Source organism: Caretta caretta, chromosome 6 (assembly GCF_965140235.1).
Source record: "Caretta caretta isolate rCarCar2 chromosome 6, rCarCar1.hap1, whole genome shotgun sequence".
Lineage (NCBI taxonomy): Eukaryota > Metazoa > Chordata > Testudines > Cheloniidae > Caretta > Caretta caretta.
The window spans coordinates 86,648,100-86,673,253 of NC_134211.1; the positions used below are offsets into that span (position 1 = coordinate 86,648,100).

At 40.5% G+C, this 25,154-nt stretch overlaps 1 protein-coding gene across 1 annotated transcript in view; it reads left to right on the forward strand.

Annotated features, from left to right (window-relative positions):
* The window catches only part of MIPOL1 (mirror-image polydactyly 1), a 294,447-nt gene that overhangs the window by 51,427 nt on the left and 217,866 nt on the right, over nucleotides 1-25,154 (forward strand). The window contains exons 3-4 of the mRNA XM_048855134.2: nucleotides 7,302-7,428; nucleotides 8,815-8,894. Of these exons, the coding sequence (XP_048711091.1) occupies nucleotides 8,876-8,894 (19 nt within the window). The 5' untranslated portion in view covers nucleotides 7,302-7,428; nucleotides 8,815-8,875. The remainder of the gene's footprint in view (nucleotides 1-7,301; nucleotides 7,429-8,814; nucleotides 8,895-25,154) is intronic.

Sequence of the window (25,154 nt, forward strand, 5' to 3'; positions counted from 1 at the left end):
AGGCAGCAGCTGAGCAGGAATTTTCTCAATGCCAGTTGTGGCTAATTGTTGGACTTAGGTATCTAAGTTCCCCTTGTGAAACTCACCCTACGCTTCCACGTGGATGGTAGTAGCATTGGTTGAATCCCCAGAAATCTGCTGAGTTTAGGGACAGAATTCCAGACCTTTCTAACTCAAAATCTGCATTCTTCTTATCCCTTCTTCACCAAGGGAAAAATGCACTGGAAACTATATGAGTGCCAGCTCAGTTTCCTGTCACTTAAACAGGAGTTGTTTGCTTGAAAGACAATAAAGCCATGGAGGAGTCGCTGAAGATTAAAAGGTGTTTGTAATATGGGGTTATCAAGTTCATTGTGGAATGCACAAATTAAGTAAACTTTGTATTTTGCCCTTTTTATGCAAATATCTTCTTCCATCTAGTGGCCACATTTTCATGGCCAATTTGTAGTTCTAATGTTGACCTACGTCCATTTTTTTCTTTTAAGTACAAACTGCTTAGAATTTCACACTTCTGAAGAATGTTAGCATCTATTGATTTTATAGTACTGCATGTTTTAACCAGATCTACTGAGCTGTCTGTGGTATTTTCCTAGAGCATACAGCATTTCTATCAAAGATGTAACCCCAAGAGAACGTTTGTGTAGAAACTGCAGAATTTTACCTAGTGCAGGGGTGGGCAACCTTTTTTCTATCAGGGGCCACTGACCCACAGAAAAAATCAGTCGTGGGCTAGACAGCCCTGTGGGTCAGGGGCATGGAGGCTCAGGGCTTCCCCTAGGCTCTGAGTGGGGCCAGAAATGAGGGGTTCAGGGTATGGGAGGGGGCTCTGGGCTGGGGCCAAAGGGTTTGGAGTGTGGGACAGGCTCAGGGCTGGTGTAGGGCGTTGGGGTGCGGGAGGAGGTTCGGGGTGTGGGTTCTGGGAGGGAGTTTGGGTGTAGGAGGGGCTAGGGCTGGGGCATGGGTTTGGGGCATAGGGTGCAGGCTCTGGGAGGGAGTTAGGGTGCAGGAGGGGGTTCCAACCTGGGGCGGGGGGTGCGGGCTGCGGTCAGGCGGTACTTACCTCAGGCAGCTCCAGGTCGGTGGGGCTAAGGGAGGCTCCCTGCCTGCCCTGGCTCCAGGCTGCTCTCAGACGCAGCCACCATGTCCAGACCCTAGGTAGAGGGGCCAGGGGGCTCTGCACAGTGCGTGCTTCCCACGCCCGCAGCTCCCATTGGCCACAGTTGGTCAATGGGAGCTACGGAGCTGGGGCTGGGGGCTGGGGCAGGATGCAGAGTTTCCCTGATCACCCCTCCGCCTAGGGGCCGCAGGGACATGCCGTTTGCTTCTGGGAGCTGTGCAGAGCTGACCAGACTTTAAATGACCTGGCAACCCCAGTTTCCTTCTGCAGCGGGCTGAGCCGGCACTCGCAGCTCCAACCCTGTGGGGGTGGCGCCAAGTCTCAGGGATTCCGGCCCACAGCGCAGAGACTTGCTGTGATGAAATGAAGCAGCAGGCCGGATCCAGCCCTGATGCCAGAGATTCCCCACCCCTGACCTAGTGTAATGAACAATCTCTAGTCACGTATATAGAGGGAATATTAGCTAAGTATACACATTAGGAGTACAGTTCACAGCTTTTTGGCTCCAAACACACTCTACTTGTTCAGATAATGGAGCAATTCTACTAGTTCATTCATTACAGAAAAAGGATAAATACTTGATTTCAGTCAAAGCCTTTTAAGATGACTTGAGAATCACTATATTGAGTCCAAGGTTCTGTTTCTTGCTTCATGGGCTGGCATGGGAAGGCAGCTCATGTAGACTTGGGGTGGAGGGATGGAGCACTTATGTTGCTGTCTAGAGACAGCTGGTAACCACAGTAGGATAAGTTTTGGTGAGCTTTGAATGAAATCCTATTCAGCCTTACTCTGTCAAGGAAGGTAATATGGCAGGGGGCCACTCTCTGCATGTAATTTCAGATTTTTCAGTACATGAGGAGGGTTATGTGACTTGTGAAAGGAGTTGGAGCCCACTATCAAGGAGAGAGGAGGAAAGGAGCGCTCCGTAGAGAATCCTGTCCTTTTCCAAAATAACTGATTGAGATAGTTATTCAAGAGACCGAAGTTAGAATGTCTGTCTTTGTCATTTGGGAAGGGGACATTGAGTTTCCCTGTGGTAGAGATGATAGAGATGGAAGCTGCAAATGAATGCCCATTTTCACTTTTCCTACAACTCTCTCCATGCTGCCATGCCACCTCTTGCACATGTAATACACTTCCTGAGTTAATCCATCAGTTAATCCATCCACTCTCTCCTTCAAACCACTCCTCAAGACCATAGGTGCTGCTGCACCTCCTGGCTTGAAGGGACTTTTATCATACACAGGGTTTACAGTTTGGTTCAATGGCTCTCAGCACCCCCATTATACAAATTGTTCCAGCACCCCTGTTCAAGACCCACATCTGGTGTGACAGCTAAAAGAAAATCAGCCAACTAATGACAGGCTGACCAGCACTTGCAGCGAATATATATATATAAAAAACAACCCCAAACAAACAAACAAACAAAAACACAATTCAGGAACATAAATATGTGCACATAAGATCACATGGTGACTTGGCTCACCTATAGCTTGTTTCAAGTTAGATGGTTAGCTCTTCAGGATAAGGACCATGTTTTATTGTGGGTTTGTACAGTGCCTTGCACAGTGGGGCCCTGATCCTGATTGGGTGTTTGGATGTTACTGCCATATGAACAGCAGTAACAAGAATGGTCTTAATACACTTCAAAGAGAGAAGCAGAATCTGGTACAGAAAATGTTCAAAGAAAATTATTTGTTGTGGATTTTTTTTTTAATCTTAAGCAATAGCACAAATCTGTGGTATCCGTATCCAAAGCGTGGTCTATGGATCACTTGCTATGGGTCTGTGGAGACCTGGCTGGTCACAAGGTGCTGCCGCCAGCTCCTCCTTTGTTAACATGGCTATATCACTGTCAAGGTAGTTATAGATAAATTAAAGGCTTTCCGAATATTTTTTATATAAATGATTGCTATGGTTGCCCTGGCGTGCTATGCAGTTCTGAATGACAGAAGAGGTGTCCATGAGACACACTCTCGTAAGACCTTGTTTACATCTAAGGTTTTAAGAACCCCTGGCATGCGTCTCTCATAAGTAGTCAGTTTGGTTTAGGTAAATGGGTTTTGTCAAATTGCTTGGTCAGCCCACACATCCTAAATGAATTTGACTGTATTCCTTCTAGCACAGGAGAGTAGAACAACTGTGCAGAAATCAGTAGATCACACCCCTTCACATACCAACCTTCACTCAAAACAGTGCTTTGCAGGGTATCGGTGGTTCACCAATGTACATTCTAAGAGCTCAGAGCCCAATATGTAATGATATAATCATGTAATGGTACACGAAGAGACCAGGCCTAACCTTATACTGATACTGCCAAAAACATATATCTCTACTAAGTGAAATAAAAGAGTACTCTGCTAGTTCAGACAGTAGGGAAAACAGATAAGGAACCAGCTCAATTTAATAAGTCTGCAAAGCACCTAGAATGTTGTGGGCACCAAACCAATAAAAATGCATACTATAGTGAAGGACAGAGATACGCATACAGTGCATACAGGCTGTAGAAAATCCTCATTAGCTGGAAAATTAATTTGTTCATACGTTGTAGAAAGTGACTGAAGTCTAAAAACAAATCATCCTCAGAAATTATTTACTCTGAAAGTTTAAACATTTTAAAATATTCTAACATATAACTTCTTCTGATAATGAGTGAATTAAATAATCTTGGTGATTAGTAAATCTAATAGTTAAGGCCCTGTTCTTGCAATGGAATCCATCTAAGCAAACGTTTATACCTAGGGCTAAAGATTGAAGGGGTCCCTTTGCAGGATTGGGCCCTAACTGAATGAGGTAAGTGATGCTTCTATTTCATATTGCATGATGAAAATAAAGTAACTTTTTGTTCTGGCTATAACACAGGACAGTTTGTCCCAATTTTTCAATCTGATGTCTGACAAAGCTGTACAGAACCTCTAGTGCATGTACATAAATCAGAGTTGCCCATGCATGTAGCTAAGGATTTGTTAGTTGAGAGCATGTGGGTACTTTGGCATGACCCTGTTAGAAAACTTAGGCCATTTTTGAATGAGAACAGAAGTACACCAGGTAAATGTTAATGTTGTTTAGTTTAATTTGGGTGTCTGATATGAGTATGGTTTTATATGTATTAAAAGATTGAAATCATTATACTTAAACTGTAATAAATGCACTGTGTGCATGTATTTGGTATTTAAATGTACATAACCAAAGATCCATCAATAGTTATTTTCCTTTAGGGAAACTTTAGGAATTCTTTTTGCAACTCTAAAACTCATATACATGAGTTAAGACTATATCATCTGTTGTTTAAGGTGAGTGTAAGGACAGACATTAGTATTTTATAATAGATCCTTAATCCTTTGTTCTGGAAAGTGTTGAAGTTTTCATTAGAGTTAAAATATGTTGCATGTTTACAGAAAGGTCCACATATTATGATTTCAGGCTATCGGTTTTAATTATTTGAATCATTAGATCATCTAATTTTTGCTTAAGAATACACAAATGTACCATTAAATCTGTTTTTTAAGATTTTTTTCCAGTTTAATATCTGAATCCAAATTCATAAAGAGTTGGAAAAATGAGATGTCTGAGCTATAGGATTCACAGGGATTTCATATGAAGCCTATTTAATCAGGATAACACTGTTATTAATATTCATAAAGTCAGCTGGAACACAAATGACAGACTATGGGGCCTAAAAAATTTTACTTGGTGAATTTATTAAAAGCAGCTTAAAAAATTAATGGAATTTAAGTAAAGTTGGCAAAAATGAAAATCTTATGTTAGCAGAAAAGAATCTTTATTAGAACTTTCTTTAAGACCATCTTGCATTGATATCTCTGACAGATTTCATCGGTACTTAAAGAAGAAAGATGCATGAATGGTCATTTAAAAGGATTTAAACACATTGGCACATTAATTTTTACATGAATAATAAGTAGTTTCCAAAAGCAATTAACTTACAGTGTACAAGATTTGAATAGAAAAATAAGACTGTGACATCAAAGGGCAAAGCAAGTGTGCTGTACATTTTAAACTTGGAAATGTGACTTCTTAAAAGAATTTGATTTATTTCATCTCGACAATGAGTATAGTGTCTGCAGATATTTGTCCATGGCCTCTGCTTGCTTTTAAGTGTGTAAAGATCAATAACAGAGACTTATTTTGCTAGCAAGAAATCTTATTAGTAAGGAACTATTCAATGTCTTAAAGAGCAGTAATCATGTTTTTGAATGTACTTTTTGTAAGTTTAGTGTTTGTGGAAAAGACCATATACAGGACATTTTCAAATACTGTTTACATATTCTCTGTACACTTTACTAGAAAGCAATATGTAAAAACAGGTTAGGGCTGGAATTCGTTTAAAAACTGGGATGTTATTAATAAATTTATACTCAGGTACATAAGTAACTTTTCACTTAAATTTGCAAAGCCTTGTTTTTGCAGTTATTGGATGTGGCATGCCACAGTTACAGTCAGTTTATAATTTTCCTTGCTTAATGTCCTGGTTGTTGCTGATGTGTACAGGACGGAAGCTGTAATAGGATGTCATGATTATATCAAAACAGGATATGTATAATTGATACCACCTTGAATTGAAGGATTGTGAATAAGGAAAGAGCATTTTAAATCAATCTTGAATTGTGTCATTGAAATATGTTGTTTTGTGGCCTTAATTTCCTCTTACCATTTTTAGAATTTGATTTAACCTTTTCCCCAGTGGTATACTGTCACCTTCTTCTCTCCTTAGACCCATCTATATGGAATCGATGCTCTTTGAGTCCTTCTTCTTCATTCCAGTCTGTCTTGCAGCAGTTCCTTGGAAACTCTGGAGCTAATCAAATTCTTTTGTGCGACATCCATCCATCTAGTTTTGCCCCTTCCAACCCTTCTCTTACTCTTCGCTTCTAAGTTTAACACCCTGTTTCCTGTATATTCTTCCACTATTTCTTAAATTTTGATTTATTTTGATTATCACTTTAATTAGGTTAACCAGAAGACTGTTTCCTTAATAAAAGCACTCAGTGATGCCTGCGGTAGTTGATCAGTTACAAAACTTTCATTTCATTTCAAAAGGGAATTTAAGTAGAACACTGTATTGCAATTCTTTAGTGATTCATTCACAAAGAAACTTTTATGACCATGCCCAACTTCTTGTTGATTTGTATGAGTTACTCAGTGCTGTCAGAATGGTAGCATTGTAATTAGTTTTGTTACTCAATGTCACTTAGAGTACCCTATGGAAACATATATTGTCTTGCTTGCAAATATTGTGTATAAGCTACGTTTTATGGTGGATTTTTTTAAGAATAAGCCTGGACACATACTTAGCAAAATTGAATAATGAGATATTTTGAAAAGTAATATTTTGTTGATAACAGAGGGAAAAAAACAAATAAAAAAACCAACTGCCTGGAAAAATCGTATTAGTTGACTTTTACCAGTAAGTTACCCAACATAATTTGATCACCATAGTTGACTTTCTCTCTATGTAAAACAAAACAGTTTCTATTAATTAATTATGGGTATTTGTGTATCATATGAGAGAAGCTACAACCTCTAAAAGTTATGCCATTCTCCAAGTTATGGAATTGATTATTCAGTAGATTTATTATTCACTATTATCTCCAGGAGAGGGCAGCCTTTTCCTACAACAGGTACATAAAAGAACATGCCCTGCTTAGACTGTCAATGTTTCTTGTAATTACTCCCAGTATATTTGTTGCTTGCTTATGAATTAACTTGCATTTATGGAACTAAATCATTCCAATCATTTAATTACACCTGAGGAGCTGAACTATAATTGCTTGCTTCCAGCTAGGATCTGATATGGCTTGAGCAGTATTAATTTGATGTTTACTTTTCTGAGTGCTAAAAGCATTAAAATGATTGTGCAATGGGATTACATTTTACTAATTGCTGGCATTCATTAGCTGGGTAAATCACAAGGAAGAATGACTGTATATTGTACAGGGATAAAATTATGGTTTTAAATAGTATATTACTAGGCGCATTAAGGCTCTAAGACATGTTTTAAAATACTCTGGAGGTTATTAAAGACTGTATTTTCTTCATGTCTTGCTATATGAATATCTTATTAAAAGACTGCAATTATTATGAATCTTTTTGTGCAATATGTAGGGAAATGGCTTCACTGACTGAAACATATTTCTTTGATATTAATAACCTTCTATATTTTCAGCTAATCCAAAAGTAAATGAGGAACTTAGAAAAAGGTTGCCAACTCCAAATCAACAGTTATACAGAATCAAAAAAGAAGAAGCTTACAGCTTCATTTGAGGACTTTTGTAAGGCACTCACTGTTCTAGGTATGCGGTAAAGTTATCTTTTCTTTCACTCTTAAGAAGCAAGCACATCAAATAAACACTTGCACTGCTTTCATCGTGTACACTTAGACTTAGGACAAATATGAGCTAGAGATACTACTAATTCTTGAGTGTTTACTGTAAATGTTAGTCTCAATAAATAAAGTCTTATCAGTTGTCTTCAGAATTAATTTTTTATAATCTCAAATTAAAAATGACAGACCCTTCAGTTTTTGATGTAGCATAGAAGGAAAACTCTCCTCCCCCTCCCCCCCCCCTTCTTCACTAGTAAGTGGGGAGGAGGAAAGAGAAACCTTTATCTTGGTATCATTTACTGGATTTTATACATTCACTTTTAAGGTTTTTCACCCTACATCAGATTTATTTGCAGAGATGGTAATTCTCTGTGCATTTTCATTAGTCCATACATTACCTCTTCACACTGTATTTTTAGACAAATGCAGAATACAATATAGTATTTATTTTTGGGTGTTTCACCAACACCTGTACTTGAAGGGTAAAAAATTGCTGTTGCTATAGATAATTTAAAAAGTTTATGGTAAACTTAGATGGTAAACAAAAAGCAAAGCTCACAAATAAAGTGTATGGTAAAGTGTTTAGACAAAGTATCATAAGATAATATGTTGTATGTAAAAATGAAATAAAATATTTTATAGAGAGAGTCTTAAAAATCCATCATATTAAATAGTTCATGAAAATCTAAAGAAGTAAAAGGTCTTATCAATACAGTAAATTTACCATTAACTGTAATTAAATATTGTCATGACTAGTTGAAAAGTTTTGTTTTATATTACAGTATATAATATGGAACAGTATATATACAGTGCAGTTTTTTTTATTATAGAGGTTTGAATTGTCTTCTTAAATACAAGCTTAAAGTACAAGTTGAAAATGTTCATGGTTATTTTGTGTGTTTCTCATGAAATTCACAAACGCAAGCACATTATAAACAGCTCAAGGACTCAATTCCGCAAGTACTTACTAGCACGAGTAGCACTTGCCACAGTGGTGAACAATGCCTTTGCCTTCAATGGAACTACTTGCTGTAGTAAATGCTGCATTTGGTAGCATGTGTTTGCAAGATCAGGACTTGAACAAGGAGGCAAACTAATAAATACTTCAACAAAGGCATTAAACCCAGCAGAAAGCTGAATAAACCATTTTATAAACTAAATGTGTGAAGAAAAAAATCTTTTACTGAGAAGCATAGCTTAGCATTAACTGTTAAAATACACAGAGTTTATTGTCCTACTATAAATATTTTAAAAATCATTTGTCTTGTAAATTCTCTGTCAAATAAAGGGTAGGCATAGGTGTGTTCTAATATATTGTTTCAAGTTTATTTATCTAGAGTTGGCTTTATTTTAGCTCTACAATCTTGGAGCAAAAACCAGAGTGAGTGCCAGATCAAACAAGTTCAGAAGTACAAATGGAGGACTGGTCAAAAGGTAAGGACTTTTAAGGTGTTAATGCGTAACCCCAGGTGGTGTACCAGTGCTAGGTACTGACTGGAATGTATTTGTTCTTGCTGATATATTGAAGTGACTTTTTTTTCTGCAATCATTTTGCTCTGCCTCTTGGAAACATTTGGGGTGAAAGAAAAGCAGCTGCAAGATTATGTCTTTTAAAATAGAATTGTAAAACTTCCATGAAAGACAAAATGTGTAAATCTTCAACCAGTGTAGTTTTTTGTAGATTACTGTAGCTTTTTGGTATTTTGCAATGTTAAGGGACTTCAGTTAAACTCTCAGTTGTGATATTCAGTATTATTATTACTTATGTGTATTACTGTAGTGCTAAGGAGTCCTAGGCACGGACTGGGACCTCATTGTGCTAGGCACTGTGCAAACACAGAACAAAAAGACAGTCCTTGCCCTCAAAATGCCATTACTTTCTAACTTAGTTCTTTCACGAATTTAATAAAAAAAAGTTTATCTTAAAATTAAGAGTCATGGTATTTTTTCTGTTATTCAGACCCTCATTGTGGTGGGAATCAAAATGTTGTTATTAATATTTAAAAAATTCTTAATATTACCTTAGTTCAAATCACATGACAGTGTAGCATTTGATCCAACAATGTGCAGTGTCTCCCCTGTTGACTTCAATGGGGCTTTGAGGGCACTTGGCACCTTGTTAGGGGTTGGGGCTCTTAGAACATGTCTACACTGCAGCTGTGAGGTGTGAGTCCCAGCACAGGTAGCCAGACTTGCACTAGTTCAGCTTCAATTAGCATGCTAAAAATGTCAGGGTGGATGTGGCTGCACTGGCAGGGGCTTGGGCTCACCGACCAAGCCTGGACGCAAGGGGTCGGACGGTCTTGGACTCCGGGGGCTATCACAAGCCACTGCCATTGCCGCAACGTCCCCACTGCTATTTCTAGCATGTTAGTTCTAGCTGAGGTAGTGCAAGTCTACCTGTGCTGGGAATCACACCTTCCAGCTGCAGTGTAGACATATCTTTAGCCTCCTGATTGGGAAAGGGAAGAGTCATCTTATATTGGAAAGAATCAAAGGGAGTTCTCAGTGGTGACATAGAGAGCTCTGGGGCAGAGGGTTATCTCATGGGGGAACTGCATGAGAATTAAGTGTCTAAGGTGGTATCACATGAATGAGCTAGGTTCTTCGTAGGAACAGAATGCCTAAGGGGTCTAATGGAGAGATGGTAAGTCATGAGTGGCCCATATATCCTGAAGAAAGGAAAGGATGTGGGAGGAAGAGCCCAAGTGTCTCATGAAAGAGAGGAGCTCACAGGCAAATGACCATTACTGTGGGCATAGAGATAGGTTAGGAAGAGTGGGGCAGAGACGAATCAGGCCGCTAATGGCCTCAACCACAAAGACCTCTGCTATGGCAAACCCTAGTGGCACCTCATGTGTCTGTGACCCAAATTTTCACCTACTCACTGTTTCTCCAAAGAGAATAAATTTCAAATATGCCATAAAACCAGTCTTGCATTTGCAAGGCAAGGCAGAGAAAGCATTCTTTTTCTTTTGGGGGAGGGGATTTGCTTCTTACTGGTTTGGAGATTCCTAATTTTCTAGGAGTGATACTGTATGTAAAAACAATCTACAGGCATATTTTAATCCCCATTATGAAGAATGCCTGCTGAGGTAGCTGAAAAATATTTCGGAACCAAAAACTTATGAAATATTCTCAGTGCAGTAGCTAAGTGGAAAATTGGAGAACTGGTCTTTCACTATACTATATTTTCAATTTTATGTAGCTAATTCAAATGTAGTACCTTTAGACCTTTAGGGGTCAGCATACCCTAAGAAAGGTTCAAAAGGTTAACTGTTCCAAAGTAGCTAACAATGAGTACCGTAAATTTACTGTGCATTAAACATTTCCTGTCAAATTTCAAGAAATGGTATTAATTTCATAGCTTACAGAATCTTTAAAAAAACTGCTGGCTATTTAATGAGTTCCATTTATTTGAAATATCACTTCTGATGAAAGGATTTCAAAGTTTTATATTGCTTAGGAAAGGACATTATTTCATGCAAATGTTTATGTATTTGTGGGTCCAATAAAAGATATTATCTAACTTTATGAAATATTGAAGATGAAAGCATGTATAGCATAACATAGAATTAAGTTGTAATTAGTAATTTACAAATCATATGATTCTTATTTACTTGTATCCATAGGAAAGTTAAGAAAGAGGTACTTACTATGAACAGTGTTCATAGATTTTATGTTGTGATTTACGGAGATCAGTTGGACATACAGAGCTCCTTGTCATCACTTTGGTTTAAATTGAAAAATATTATTTCAAACAAATAACTCCCTGAAACTGTTTTCCAGTACTAAGAGTCTAGATACTTTATTGGAGTAATTGGCCTGGTTGCCATATTGGTAACAGGTAAAGGCCTTTTATGTAACCAAGGTGAACATCTGATTTTTTTGGATGACCCACTACATCCAAAACGACTTCACGTGTTCTACCTGGATAATTAAAGTAGTAACTTGCCATTGTTTTTGTCCCTCAATCCTCCATGCTGTCCTCTTAGCTGTTTTTCCTTCCTGCATTGGATACTATACTGCCTCCAATATTCCCCTCCACATAGGTTGCTTCTAGAAATAGCTCCTAATGACTATTTCTGATTCAGAACCTGTTTTACAGCATAAGCAAATACCATTAGGCATGGCTGAGGTTAAATTCATGTGGTTAGAAGAAACTCAACCAAACAAAGAGGTTGGAAAGATAAGTTATTACCTCTGGAGAAATGGCAGTTTTAATAATTACATGGTACATTGGGCAATTTGTTTATGTATTCCAGCAAATAAAACATTTGAGAGAGCAGTTTAAGCAGGACACTGTATTTTAAATTTTGTTTTGGAATTCAGTTGGTCTTTGAAACTTCCAGACTGTTTGGATTATAAATGTCTTCATGAATTGAAGACATGCTTTTGCCTCTGTTCATAAGTATTAGACAGGGTTAAAAACTAGTCTGTGTGTAAGGATTACCGTTTTGGTCTTGGGTCTAATTTAAATTTACTGTTTATGTCCACAGGACCTTGTTTTTAATAGGGGGATAGTGGTTTCTCACATATTTCTCTCAAGTATTCTTAGATGGAATGGTTTAGGATCATTGGCAGCTGGCCAGTGAAAACTGTTTAATTTCCAGATGAATGCTCAGATTCCAAGCCCGAAAGCATAGGACTATAGTCTATTCTAAAAAGAAATTTAATCTTACAAATGTATGTATAAAGTTTGCATGAAAATTAAAAGAAGTTGTAAATTGGGATGTAAAACTTTTATCTGGTGATGGCCTAAATGTGTGGCAAAGCACCAAAATATGGAGAACACACAAATATAAATAAATAAAAGCACATGAGGAGGCTTGGAACGGCATTGGCTCCTTTTAGGTATATAGGTTTCTGTGACCTAAACTTCAAGATTCAACATTTTTATACCAATTCACAGGAAATAGCAGGATTTGGAAAAACGGCAGGTAAATTTACTTGGAGGTAAATTTGTGTTTGAATTGAGTGATGTCCCATGTGAAGAGCTATATTTGAAAGGTGTGCTTGAAGGGTTCGGGGATGTTTCATTGTTAACTATAAATATGTTCACATTTCTTATACTTTTTGCAGTTGTGATCTTTTTGTCTATGTTGTGTTTTTGTGTGTGAATTTATTTGGTTTAAGGAAAGGAGGGAGATAACCCTTCTTGGATATGTAAGGTAGTTTTTGATTTCTTAACCAAAAATGACAAGAGATATTCTATCACTGACTCCAAACTGGAGAAAATGATCATGATAATCTGATTGCTGTGCATCTAGAATTACTAACTTTGTAAAAGTATGTAACTTAATTTGTCCCTTTTTTGTTGCTTTTAAAAGTGGCAAAGTGATTTGTTCACTTAATGGGCCAAAGACTTACAAAGCTTGTGGTTTTTGCTTTTGTTTTTTAATTTGGATATTTTTTAAAAAAGATTACATTTTATTATTGGAATAACTGAATTTCAAAGATACAAAGAGTCACCAGACCAACAACTTCTTTTGCCTCATATGATTACACAGTAAAAAAAAAAAAAATTAGTATGAGAGTCGAGTTACCAGCATTGTGTTATCAAACAACCCTGGAGTTTAAACTCCTTAGGAGAAGGAATTGTCTTTTAGTAAGTGTGCATGAAAATTAAAAGAATTTTCAGCATAATGAGGGCCTGATCCCTGATTTGGATGTATAGGTGCTACTGTAAAATAAATAATAACTCCCTCATTTATTTTATTTGTGAGAGTGGCCAAAAAGTATCCAAAGTTTTCACCGCTGTTTTCTATAACTCACATTCTGATTATTTGTATTTAAAACTTTATTTTAAAATAAATTATGATCCCAGGTGGAATCTTGCATACCCAGTTTCTTTCTGGAGAAGGAGTTATGAGCACAAAGTGTATAAGTTCTGAAAATAGGAGTTTTTAATTAACACCTTCAACCATAGTTATATAAGTATCACAGAATAAGATCAGTAATATAGTTCCCTCTCATTTTACATGTTGGTATAGTGAGCTAATGAACCAGTGTTTCAAAAGATCGGGTGTCAAATTCTAGTGTGGTGACAATTAAAATGAATACACTGATTTCATCTTAGTCCTTAGAGGACATTTGTCTGCTTCATCAAAAGCACTTTAATTTGTACCAAATTTAGCATGCATGTCACTGACTGTTGAGAGGCCCACAATTTAATCAGGTTGTGATGATGTAGGTTGGATTTGAGTTGCATTGGCATAGCAGCATGTGGAAATTGCCATAGAATTTACTGTGTGCTATGCTCATTCTAATTTACTATCATGTTCAAGAATTTCCCCCCTCACCCCCAGGAAAAACAGAAGAGGGGTGGAGGGAAGTAATAGACATGTGGGCCAGATTATCATAGTTAGATACATACAGTTCTTCAGATATATTTGCGTGTGCCTGGTTTCTGCATTTAAATACTTAGTGTTCATGTACAGCTGCCTTGTGTGTGCACATATCATCTCAATAAAGATAAACTGGCATTAGAAAAGGTTCAGAAAAGGGCAACTAAAATTATTAGGGGTTTGGAACTGGTCCCATATGAAGAGAGATTAAAGATGCTAGGACTTTTCAGCTTGGAAAAAAGGAGACTAAGAGGGGATATGATAGAGGTATATAAAATCATGAGTGATGTTGTCAAGGTTCCTCCCCCACTCTGAACTCTAGGGTACAGATGTGGGGACCTGCATGAAAAAACCCCCTAAGCTTATCTTTACCAGCTTAGGTCAAAACTTCCCCAAGGTACAAAATATTACACCCGTTATCCTTGGAATGGCCGCTACCACCACCAAACTAATACTGGTTACTGGGGAAGAGCTGTTTGGACGCGTCTTTCCCCCCAAAATACTTCCCCAAAACCTTGCACCCCACTTCCTGGACAAGGTTTGGTAAAAAGCCTCACCAATTTGCCTAGGTGACTACAGACCCAGACCCTTGGATCTTAAGAACAATGAACAATCCTCCCAACACTTGCACCCCCCCCTCTCCTGGGAAATGTTGGATAAAAAGCCTCACCAATTTGCATAGGTGACCACAGACCCAAACCCTTGGATCTGAGAACAATGAAAAAGCATTCAGTTTTTTAAAAGAAGACTTTTAATAAAAAATAGCAGTAAATAGAAATAAAGAAATCCCCCCTGTAAAATCAGGATGGTAGATATCTTACAGGGTAATTAGATTCAAAACATAGAGAACCCCTCTAGGCAAAACCTTAAGTTACAAAAAAAGTACACAGACAGAAATAGTTATTCTATTCAGCACAATTCTTTTCTCAGCCATTTAAAGAAATCATAATCTAACACATACCTAGCTAGATTACTTACTAAAAGTTCTAAGACTCCATTCCTGTTCTGTCCCTGGCAAGAGCAGCACACAGACCCTTTGTCCCTCTCCCTCCTCCCAGCTTTTGAAAGTATCTTGTCTCCTCATTGGTCATTTTGGTCAGGTGCCAGCGAGGTTACCTTTAGCTTCTTAACCCTTTACAGGTGAGAGGAGCTTTCCCCTGGCCAGGAGGGATTTCAAAGGGGTTTACCCTTCCCTTTATATTTATGACACGCCCCCCAAATCTCAGCTAGGGTGAAACACTGGCTGGGATTTCTTCCTGGAGCTCTAGGAAAACAGAGTTAATAAGACACATGCATCTCTAAATATACTACCAAGTACATAAAGACTAACAATATTTTCCACATCTCAAGGACGATTTTAACCAGTTGATTCTGGGAAACTTTCACGGGAGAGTGCATCAGCCACTTTGTTAGAAGCTCCTGAGATGTGTTGGATGTCGAAATCAAAATCTTGGAGAGCTAAACTCCACCGAAGAAGTTTTTTGTTAGTTTCTTTGACGGTGTGAAGCCACTTTAGTGCAGCATGGTCGGTTTGCAGGTGGAAACGCCGTCCCCAAACATATGGGCGTAGCTTTTCCAGAGCGTAGACAATGGCATAACATTCTTTTTCAGTGACTGACCAGTTGCTTTCCCTCTCAGACAGTTTTTTGCTGAGAAACACTACAGGGTGGAATTCTTGATCAGGTCCTTTCTGCATTAAAACTGCTCCCACACCACGCTCGGATGCATCTGTGGTTACTAGGAACGGTTTGTCAAAGTCTGGGGCCCTTAATACAGGGTCAGACATGAGTGTCGCTTTAAGCTTGTTAAAGGCCTTCTGACACTTTCCGGTCCACTGAACAGCATTTGGCTGTTTCTTTTTGGTTAGGTCTGTCAGTGGGGCAGCGATTTGGCTGTAGTGCGGTACAAATCGTCTGTAATAACCGGCCAAGCCTAAGAAGGATTGAACCTGTTTCTTTGACTTTGGGACAGGCCACTTTTGGATAGCATCCACTTTGGCCTGTAGGGGGCTGATAGTTCCTTGACCCACCTGGTGTCCAAGGTAAGTCACTCTGTTTAGGCCTATTTGACACTTCTTAGCCTTAACAGTTAGTCCTGCCTCCCTTATGCGCTCAAGGACTTTTTGTAGATGTTCCAGGTGGTCTGCCCAGGAATCCGAAAATATGGCCACGTCGTCAAGGTAGGCGACTGCATATTCTCCTAATCCCGCTAGGAGACCATCTACAAGTCTTTGGAAAGTGGCGGGTGCATTTCGAAGCCCGAAAGGGAGTACATTAAATTCATACAGCCCGAGATGTGTGATGAAGGCTGACCTTTCCTTGGCAGATTCGTCTAGCGGTACCTGCCAGTACCCCTTGGTTAAGTCCAAGGTAGAGATGAACTGGGCCCGTCCCAGTTTCTCTAATAGTTCATCTGTGCGTGGCATGGGATAGTTGTCTGGGCGAGTTACAGCATTTAGCTTACGGTAGTCCACGCAAAAACGTATTTCCCCATCTGGTTTGGGAACTAGAACCACTGGAGATGCCCATGCACTTTCAGAGGGGCGGATTACCCCCATCTGTAACATATCCTGGATCTCCCGTTCTATAGCAGTTTTAGCTTGAGGAGACACCCGGTAAGGTTGGACCCTAATTGGGTGAGCATTACCTGTGTCAATGGAGTGGTATGCCCGTTCAGTCAGTCCTGGGGTGGCTGAGAACGTTGGCGCGTAGCTAGTGCACAGCTCCTGGATCTGCTGTCGCTGCATACGCCCAAGGGTCATGGAGAGGTTCACCTCTTCCACACCACCAGCACATTTCCCTTCGTAGTAAACACCTTCAGGCCACTCAGCGTCGTCTCCTCCCTGGGCTGTAAACTGACAAACCTTTAATTCTCTGGAATAAAAGGGCTTTAGAGAATTAATATGGTACACCTTAGGCTTTCGGTTGGAGGTGGGGAATGCTATGAGATAATTAACAGCTCCCAGGCGCTCCTGGACCGTGAATGGCCCTTCCCACGATGCTTCCATTTTATGGGCCTGGAGCGCCCTTAAGACCATGACCTGGTCTCCTACTTTGAAGGAACGCTCTCTGGCATGTTTATCATACCAGGCTTTTTGCTCTTTTTGAGCATCCTGTAAGTTTTCTCTAGCAAGGGCTAAAGAGGTTCGGAGGGTGTTTTGTAGGTTGGTTACAAAGTCCAGAATGTTAGTTCCTGGAGAAGGTGTAAATCCCTCCCATTGCTGCTTCACCAACTGCAATGGCCCCTTAACCTCACGGCCATATACAAGTTCAAATGGGGAAAACCCTAAACTGGGATGTGGTACAGCTCTGTAGGCAAAGAGCAACTGCTGCAACACTAGGTCCCAATCATTGGAGTGCTCATTTACGAATTTACGTATCATGGCCCCCAAAGTTCCATTAAACTTCTCCACCATGCCATTTGTTTGATGATGGTAAGGAGTGGCAACCAAGTGATTTACCCCATGAGCTTCCCAAAGGTTTTTCATAGTTCCTGCCAGGAAATTAGTCCCTGCATCGGTGAGGATGTCGGAGGGCCAACCTACCCTGGCAAAAATGTCTGCTAGTGCCTGGCACACACTTTTAGCCCTGGTGTTGCTTAGAGCTACTGCTTCCGGCCATCGGGTGGCAAAATCCATGAAAGTCAGTATGTACTGCTTTCCTCTGGGTGTCTTTTTCGGAAAAGGACCCAGAATATCCACAGCTACTCGCTGAAATGGAACTTCAATGATGGGGAGTGGCTGGAGAGGGGCTTTGACCTGGTCTTGGGGTTTTCCCACTCTTTGGCACACCTCACAAGACTGGACATAGGTAGAAACATCCTTGCCCATTCCCTCCCAGTGGAATGACCCCCCCAAACGGTCTTTGGTCCTGTTCACCCCAGCATGGCCACTAGGGTGATCATGGGCTAAGCTCAAGAGCTTGGCCCGGTATTTAGTTGGAACTACCAACTGTCTCTGAGGATGCCAGTCTTCCTGTTGTCCACCAGAAAGAGTTTCCTTGTATAAAAGTCCTCTTTCTACAACAAACCTGGATCGATTAGAAGAGCTGAGAGGCGGTGGGTTGCTCCGTGCCGCCGTCCAAGCTCTCTGGAGGCTTTCATCTGCTTCCTGTTCGGTCTGGAACTGTTCCCTTGATGCTGGAGACATCAGTTCCTCATGGGATTGTGGACCTAGGCTTGGTCCCTCTGGAAGCGATATAGGGGATGGAGCTGTTTCTGTTGACTGTGAACCGCTCTCCGCTGATGCACTATGTTGGGATTCAGGCTCCGGCTGAGCCTCTTGGGTCGGGTTATCGGCTGCTGCCAGTTCAGGTTCGGTGGGGCCCTCCGTTGTTGAGGTTGCAAGTACTGGATTCAGTGCTGACACGGGGTCTGGTGTTGGTTGTTCGGCTGGTTCCGGTTCTGGGACTGGTTCCGTCTGGGTCTCTGGGACTGGATCCACTACTGCTGTTGCAGACATTGGCCTGGGGTCCAGGTCCATCACCTCTGACTGGGTCCTGATAGAAGTTTCCGGAACAGAGCTAGGCCTCACGGCTTGTTTAGCCTGGCTGCGGGTGACCATTCCCACCCTCTTGGCCTGCTTCACATGATTGGCCAAGTCTTCCCCCAACAGCATGGGGATGGGATAATCATCATAGACTGCAAAAGTCCACATTCCTGACCAGCCCTTGTACTGGACAGGCAACTTGGCTGTAGGCAAATTGAAAGAGTTGGACTTGAAGGGTTGAATCGTCACTTGGATCTCTGGGTTGATTAAATTGGGGTCCACTAAGGAAGCATGGATAGCTGACACTTGTGCTCCGGTGTCCCTCCACGCGGTGACCTTCTTCCCGCCCACACTCACAGTTTCCCTCCGCTCCAAGGGTATCTGGGAGGTATCTGGGCCTGTGGACCTCTGGTGTGATTCCGGTGCAATGAACTGTAATCTGTTGGGGTTCTTGGGGCAGTTGGCCTTTACATGCCCCAGCTCGTTACATTTAAAACATCGTCCAGCTGACGGGTCACTGGGGCGAGGAGGGCTGCTGGAGAACGGGGTGGTGGGACGATAAGGGGTCTGGAGGGCTCTTTGGGAGGTAGGTGGGGCTTTGGGCGCCCCCCCGGTAATAGGGTGTGGTCTGGGGTGGTCCCTTCTGGTCTCCGCTCCAACTGCGACCAGTTTTCTTCTTCTCTGCCACCTCCACCCATCTGGCTCCAATCTCTCCTGCCTCAATTACAGTTTTGGGTTTCCCATCTAGGATGTATCTTTCTATTTCCTCAGGAACACCCTCTAAGAATTGTTCCATTTGCATTAGGAAGGGCAAATTTACTGGAGATTCAACACTTGCTCCTGATATCCAGGCATCCCAATGTTTCACAATGTGGTAGGCATGTCGGGTAAATGACATGTCTGGTTTCCACCTTAGGGCTCTGAACCTCCGACGAGACTGCTCGGGTGTTATCCCCATTCTGACTCTCGCCTTGGATTTAAACAGTTCATACTTGTTCATGTGTTCTTTAGGCATTTCAGCTGCCACCTCAGCTAAGGGTCCACTGAGCTGCGGCCTCAGCTCTACCATGTATTGGTCAGCAGAGATGTTGTACCCAAGGCAGGCCCTTTCGAAGTTTTCTAAGAAGGCCTCAGTATCATCACCTGCCTTGTAGGTGGGGAACTTTCTGGGATGGGAAGTGGTACCTGGAGAAGGATTGCTAGGGTTTGTTGGTATATTCTGCTGGGCCTTTATCCTCTCCATCTCCTCCACATGCTTCCTCTCTTTTTCCCTCTCCTCCTCCACATGCTTCCTTGCCTCCATTTCTTGTTCCTTCTTCAGCTGCATGAGTTCTATCTGTCTTTCATGTTCCCTTTGTCTTTCCTCAGCCTGAAATTTGGCTAATTTGAGCTGTAGTCGAGCCACGGATTTTGCCATTCTAACCTCTCTGTTTTTACTAACTTTACACCCGAGGTTTAGAAATAAACAAACAAAACTTGGCTGTAAAATTTTGCTGTGCTGGAATAGAATACCTATTCTCTGATAGTGATTGTCAGCCTACAGAAAAAGACAATTCCCTTGTCTCTGCTCTGGACCCAAATTAAAGCAAAAAACCTCCAACTGCTTGGAAACCTGCTTACCCAGCCCAAAGAAAAAGCAAATGGGTAGAACACACACCCCCTATTTACTTTTAGGAAGAAAAGAAAAAAAAACCTCTGGGTTGGAAGACTGTGAATTTCCCTGCAGGAGTTAAGTACCCTGCCTCCAGGCAAAGAAAACCTGCAATTCACAAGATAATCCCCTTTTGTCTCTGCTTGGCCACAAAGCAGAGAGAAACCAAGCTGCTTTCAGTTTCAAAGCTGCTTTCTGGACTTTCTTTCCAAAGAAAAAAAAATTTCCTTTTTAAAATCTGTATTTCTAGTTCAAAAAATCTCAACTGGATCTCAAAATGATTTCAGGTTAATCCCACCACTGTGCCACCATGTCAAGGTTCCTCCCCCACTCTGAACTCTAGGGTACAGATGTGGGGACCTGCATGAAAAAACCCCCTAAGCTTATCTTTACCAGCTTAGGTCAAAACTTCCCCAAGGTACAAAATATTACACCCGTTATCCTTGGAATGGCCGCTACCACCACCAAACTAATACTGGTTACTGGGGAAGAGCTGTTTGGACGCGTCTTTCCCCCCAAAATACTTCCCCAAAACCTTGCACCCCACTTCCTGGACAAGGTTTGGTAAAAAGCCTCACCAATTTGCCTAGGTGACTACAGACCCAGACCCTTGGATCTTAAGAACAATGAACAATCCTCCCAACACTTGCACCCCCCCCTCTCCTGGGAAATGTTGGATAAAAAGCCTCACCAATTTGCATAGGTGACCACAGACCCAAACCCTTGGATCTGAGAACAATGAAAAAGCATTCAGTTTTTTAAAAGAAGACTTTTAATAAAAAATAGCAGTAAATAGAAATAAAGAAATCCCCCCTGTAAAATCAGGATGGTAGATATCTTACAGGGTAATTAGATTCAAAACATAGAGAACCCCTCTAGGCAAAACCTTAAGTTACAAAAAAAGTACACAGACAGAAATAGTTATTCTATTCAGCACAATTCTTTTCTCAGCCATTTAAAGAAATCATAATCTAACACATACCTAGCTAGATTACTTACTAAAAGTTCTAAGACTCCATTCCTGTTCTGTCCCTGGCAAGAGCAGCACACAGACCCTTTGTCCCTCTCCCTCCTCCCAGCTTTTGAAAGTATCTTGTCTCCTCATTGGTCATTTTGGTCAGGTGCCAGCGAGGTTACCTTTAGCTTCTTAACCCTTTACAGGTGAGAGGAGCTTTCCCCTGGCCAGGAGGGATTTCAAAGGGGTTTACCCTTCCCTTTATATTTATGACAGATGTGGAGAAAGTGAATAAGGAAAAGTTATTTACTTGTTCCCATAATATAAGAATAAGGGGCTACCAAATGAAATTAATGGGCATCAGGTTTAAAACAAAAAGGAAGTTCTTGTTCACTCAGCACACAGTCAACCTGTGGAACTCCTTGCCTGAGGAGGTTGTGAAGGCTAGGGCTATAACAGGGTTTAAAAGAGAACTGGATAAATTCATGGAGGTTAAGTCCATGAATGGCTGTTAGCCAGAATGGGTAAGGAATGGTGTCCCTAGCCTCTGTTTGTCAGAGGGTGGAGATGGATGGCAGAAGGGAGATCACTTGATCTTTACTTGTTAGGTTCACTCCCTCTGGGGCACCTGGCATTGGCCACTGTTGGTAGACAGGATACTGGGCTGGATGGACCTTTGGTCTGACCCAGTATGGCCATTCTTATATGTAATGTCTGTGCATTTCCTTCATGTATTTGTACATGCATGTGAGTTATACACATGTTGTTTAAGTACATGCAAATTTTGGTACCTAGCATTGAAAATCGGGCGCTTTTTCCTTATGTCAGCAAAGTTATGATATGTATTTCAGTATATTTATAAATATGTTGTTCCATTTTATAGCATACTGAAAATGTATTAAGAAATGAAACCTCTTTAGAAATATATATCATGTATGTATTGCATTTACTTCACTTGCAGATTACTTCCATTAGTTATCAATAATCCCAGATAAATTCTTTGTAATTGATATGTACAGCTATACACATTTGGAACGTAGATGTAAAATGGGATTAAAAGTTAGCCAAGACACATTTGTTGTTGACGTTTTTATTAAAAGCAAACAAAGAAAACCCTCCATTTCCATGAAAGATATAGACCATGTTAGTAAGGAGCTCTGTCTGATTGCGGTGATTTCGTAGCATAAAGATTTTACTATGATTTCTTTCTTTCTAAATGGAATGAAATGTAAGTCCTGATGCAACGCTGAAAAGAAATACTAAGCCACTGAGGGAAGTCTGTGCTATTCTCCTTGTGTTCCTGAAACTCCCATTGCATTAGTTACATATATAGTTAGATGTAAATTGTCCAATAGACTGAGTGTGGGTCTGGGAGCCAGGAACTGCTGAATCCAATCCCACATCTGCTATTGACTTGCAGAGTCACCTTGATCTAGTCTCTTAATTTATCTGTGTCTGTTCCCCTCTCTCTGTAAAATGAGGATAGCACAAAGCTCTAAGTTGGCCATGGAATTACAGGAACTTCTGTGTGGCTGGAGTCTCTGTGGTAAGGGATGGTGAGCTTGTGCTCCACTGCCACTTAGCACTTTAGCCTTCTAACTTACTCAACGAAGCTCTGGGGGTAAGAAACGGCTGTAAAACTGTTTCTCACCTCCAGCCAATGCCCTAATTGGCTCAAGAGTCGACTGGGTTCAGACTTGAGGTGATGCTTCTTCTTTCTCCGAAACACACAGTGCTGCTGCGGCTGTTGTGGGGAGGTGGTGACTGATGCCCCTCACTCCAAGAGTACAGCTGATGTGTGGGGGCAGAGTGGAACCACACTCAACATGCTTGGCGCAGATCTTCTCCCTTCGAACGCTGCAGCAGGAGAAACCGCAGCCGTTTCCTCCTCTCATTCTGCCTTCAGAGATGGGAAACCCACCCTAGTGCTTACATCAAGATAAAGGGACCTCCAAAGAGTGAGCACAGGGGGAGCAGGATAAGCAGCATGATGTTAGAAGCAGAAGAGGCACAAGGGGCAAGACAAAACATCACAGGTGGAGGGGGTAGAAACAACGGGGCAACAGTGGACATAAGGAGGGAGACAAAAAAATCTCAGGTTGAGGAATGTGGAACAGGACACCCCAAAAGAACCCTGGGAAGAGAGAAGGGATCTGAAGTTTGAGAGATCTAAAAATGAAAGTGAATTTAATTTTGTGAGGAAGTTGTTTTGTTCTCTTTGATTGTTAGACTTCTAGCCACACTAAATGACTGTCTGACTGACTGAACTCACATATTATCTGATCTGCCCTCCAAAAACAACCTTCCCTCCCCCTCCAGCCACTCATCCCCCACCCCATAAACTTTAAATCACTAAACTGGAAACTGTTTGCAAGTGTGTTGGATGGAGCATGGGGGCTGTAAGAGTGTCCCTAACTGCTCTCCACCAGACACAAAATTAAAGCTTTGCAACATTTACCTAATTCTCAGAGCAATATTGTGAAGATTGTTGTTAGTGATTATACACTGATTAGAAAACTCAGTGCTTTATAAGTACCACGCATTTATTACTTGGTTAAAGGGTTGGGTCAATGAACCCCTTAAAATATTTCACTTTGTATCATTTTAGTCTTTAAAATTGGGGGTACCGCTAACTTTAAAAAGACTTTAAATGTCCGCTCAGGGTAGTGGCAGTTATTACCACAGCCATCTTTTATACTATGCCTCAGAATCAGCTTTAGAAGAACTATCACAGGTACAAGAAGAATTGGTTGTTTCCTTCTTTAGAAACCTTCATTGCTAGTATTTTATTATCAACTGGTATGAAGCTTAAATCCAGAACAGGCCTGCATTAGCACAGGTAAGATGAGAAAAGACATAACAAAAAATTTCATTAAAAAACAGCCCTTGTTCTCTGGGGAGTGCATTGGAGACTAGCGTCAGAGATTTCACCTGCATCTTTAATAGACCATTTGCTCTGAATGATTTTTATTGGCATTTTATTGCCAAAAGTGACCTTTCCTTTCTTTTTTTTATGGTGGACACCTACAATTAAAAGAAATCTTTAAAGGAAAAATCATTTAAAGAGTAGTGTGTTTGTTTTGTTCAGAATTCTAAATACAATAGAACTTTAATTATTCAAATGTGATGGGGAACGTTGAATATATTGGTTAATACAGATAATTTTCAGTGTACTTAATGACCCTGCTGTAGATAAAAGGGAATTGTGAATAATCAAGATTTAGCTAATTGAGTTGGTCATATATAAATTGTAATTTTCTGGTATCACAATAACAGCAGAAAAATGAGATGGGAAGATTTACTTTATCCCATTTATGTTTTCAGTTGTTCTAGAAAACATAAATACTAGGGTGCATGAATAAACCTCTGCCAGTCTGTGTGTTTGGAAATTATGTAATAACTCCATATAGGCTGTAATGATATCCTGAAACCCTGTATTTAAACTAACCTGAATTACAATGAGAGATAAACAGAATATTTACCCATCCCTTATGAGCTGCTGCTGATATGTAAATTTATTCTTCTACTTTGCACAAATATACTTTTGAGCTACTGCTTAAACACTTCAAGGTCCTTAGCCAAACAGTTTTAATGATGCCTCCAATATTATGAAAGTGTGACATTTGATGAATGCCTTGTATAGTTGTGATATCGGGGAAAGTGTAAACAAAAAACGCACATAAAGTCATCGTGCAACACCTAGATAATTTATAATTTTACTGTTTATATCCATCTTGACATTTTTTATCTGCCAAAGGCAGGTTTCATTTGGAATCTTAATCTGAGATTTATTTGGTGGATCTGGAAGTCATAGCTAGAGTTCCCACAGGAAATGGTCCATCTACCAACAGATTAAATGGCAGTCCTGCAGTTGTTAAGGGAGCTCTGCATTTAACACACATGCATACTCATTCAGTCAGCACTGTGGAGAAAAATTAAAGTAGTAACCCAGGTTTAGGAACAATGTAGCTAAAAAGTCCCATATTTGCTGAATGACAAAGGGTTATATAGCAGCATTTCATTTTATTATTCGTGCTTGAATTTCTTGTTTGCTTTGTTGAGTCTGCTGACGAATACTAATAAATGCCTGCAACAATCCAGACGAGAGATGCCTGGCAACAAAGCTATGCGGTGGACCTCCCTGATCTTCTCCAGTTCACAACCTGACCTTTTGAAAAATTGGCTGGGCTAAGCTGCAGAATTTGGGTGTAATGGTTATTGTTAACTCCAGCTTTAGGATTTATTAATTTGTGTG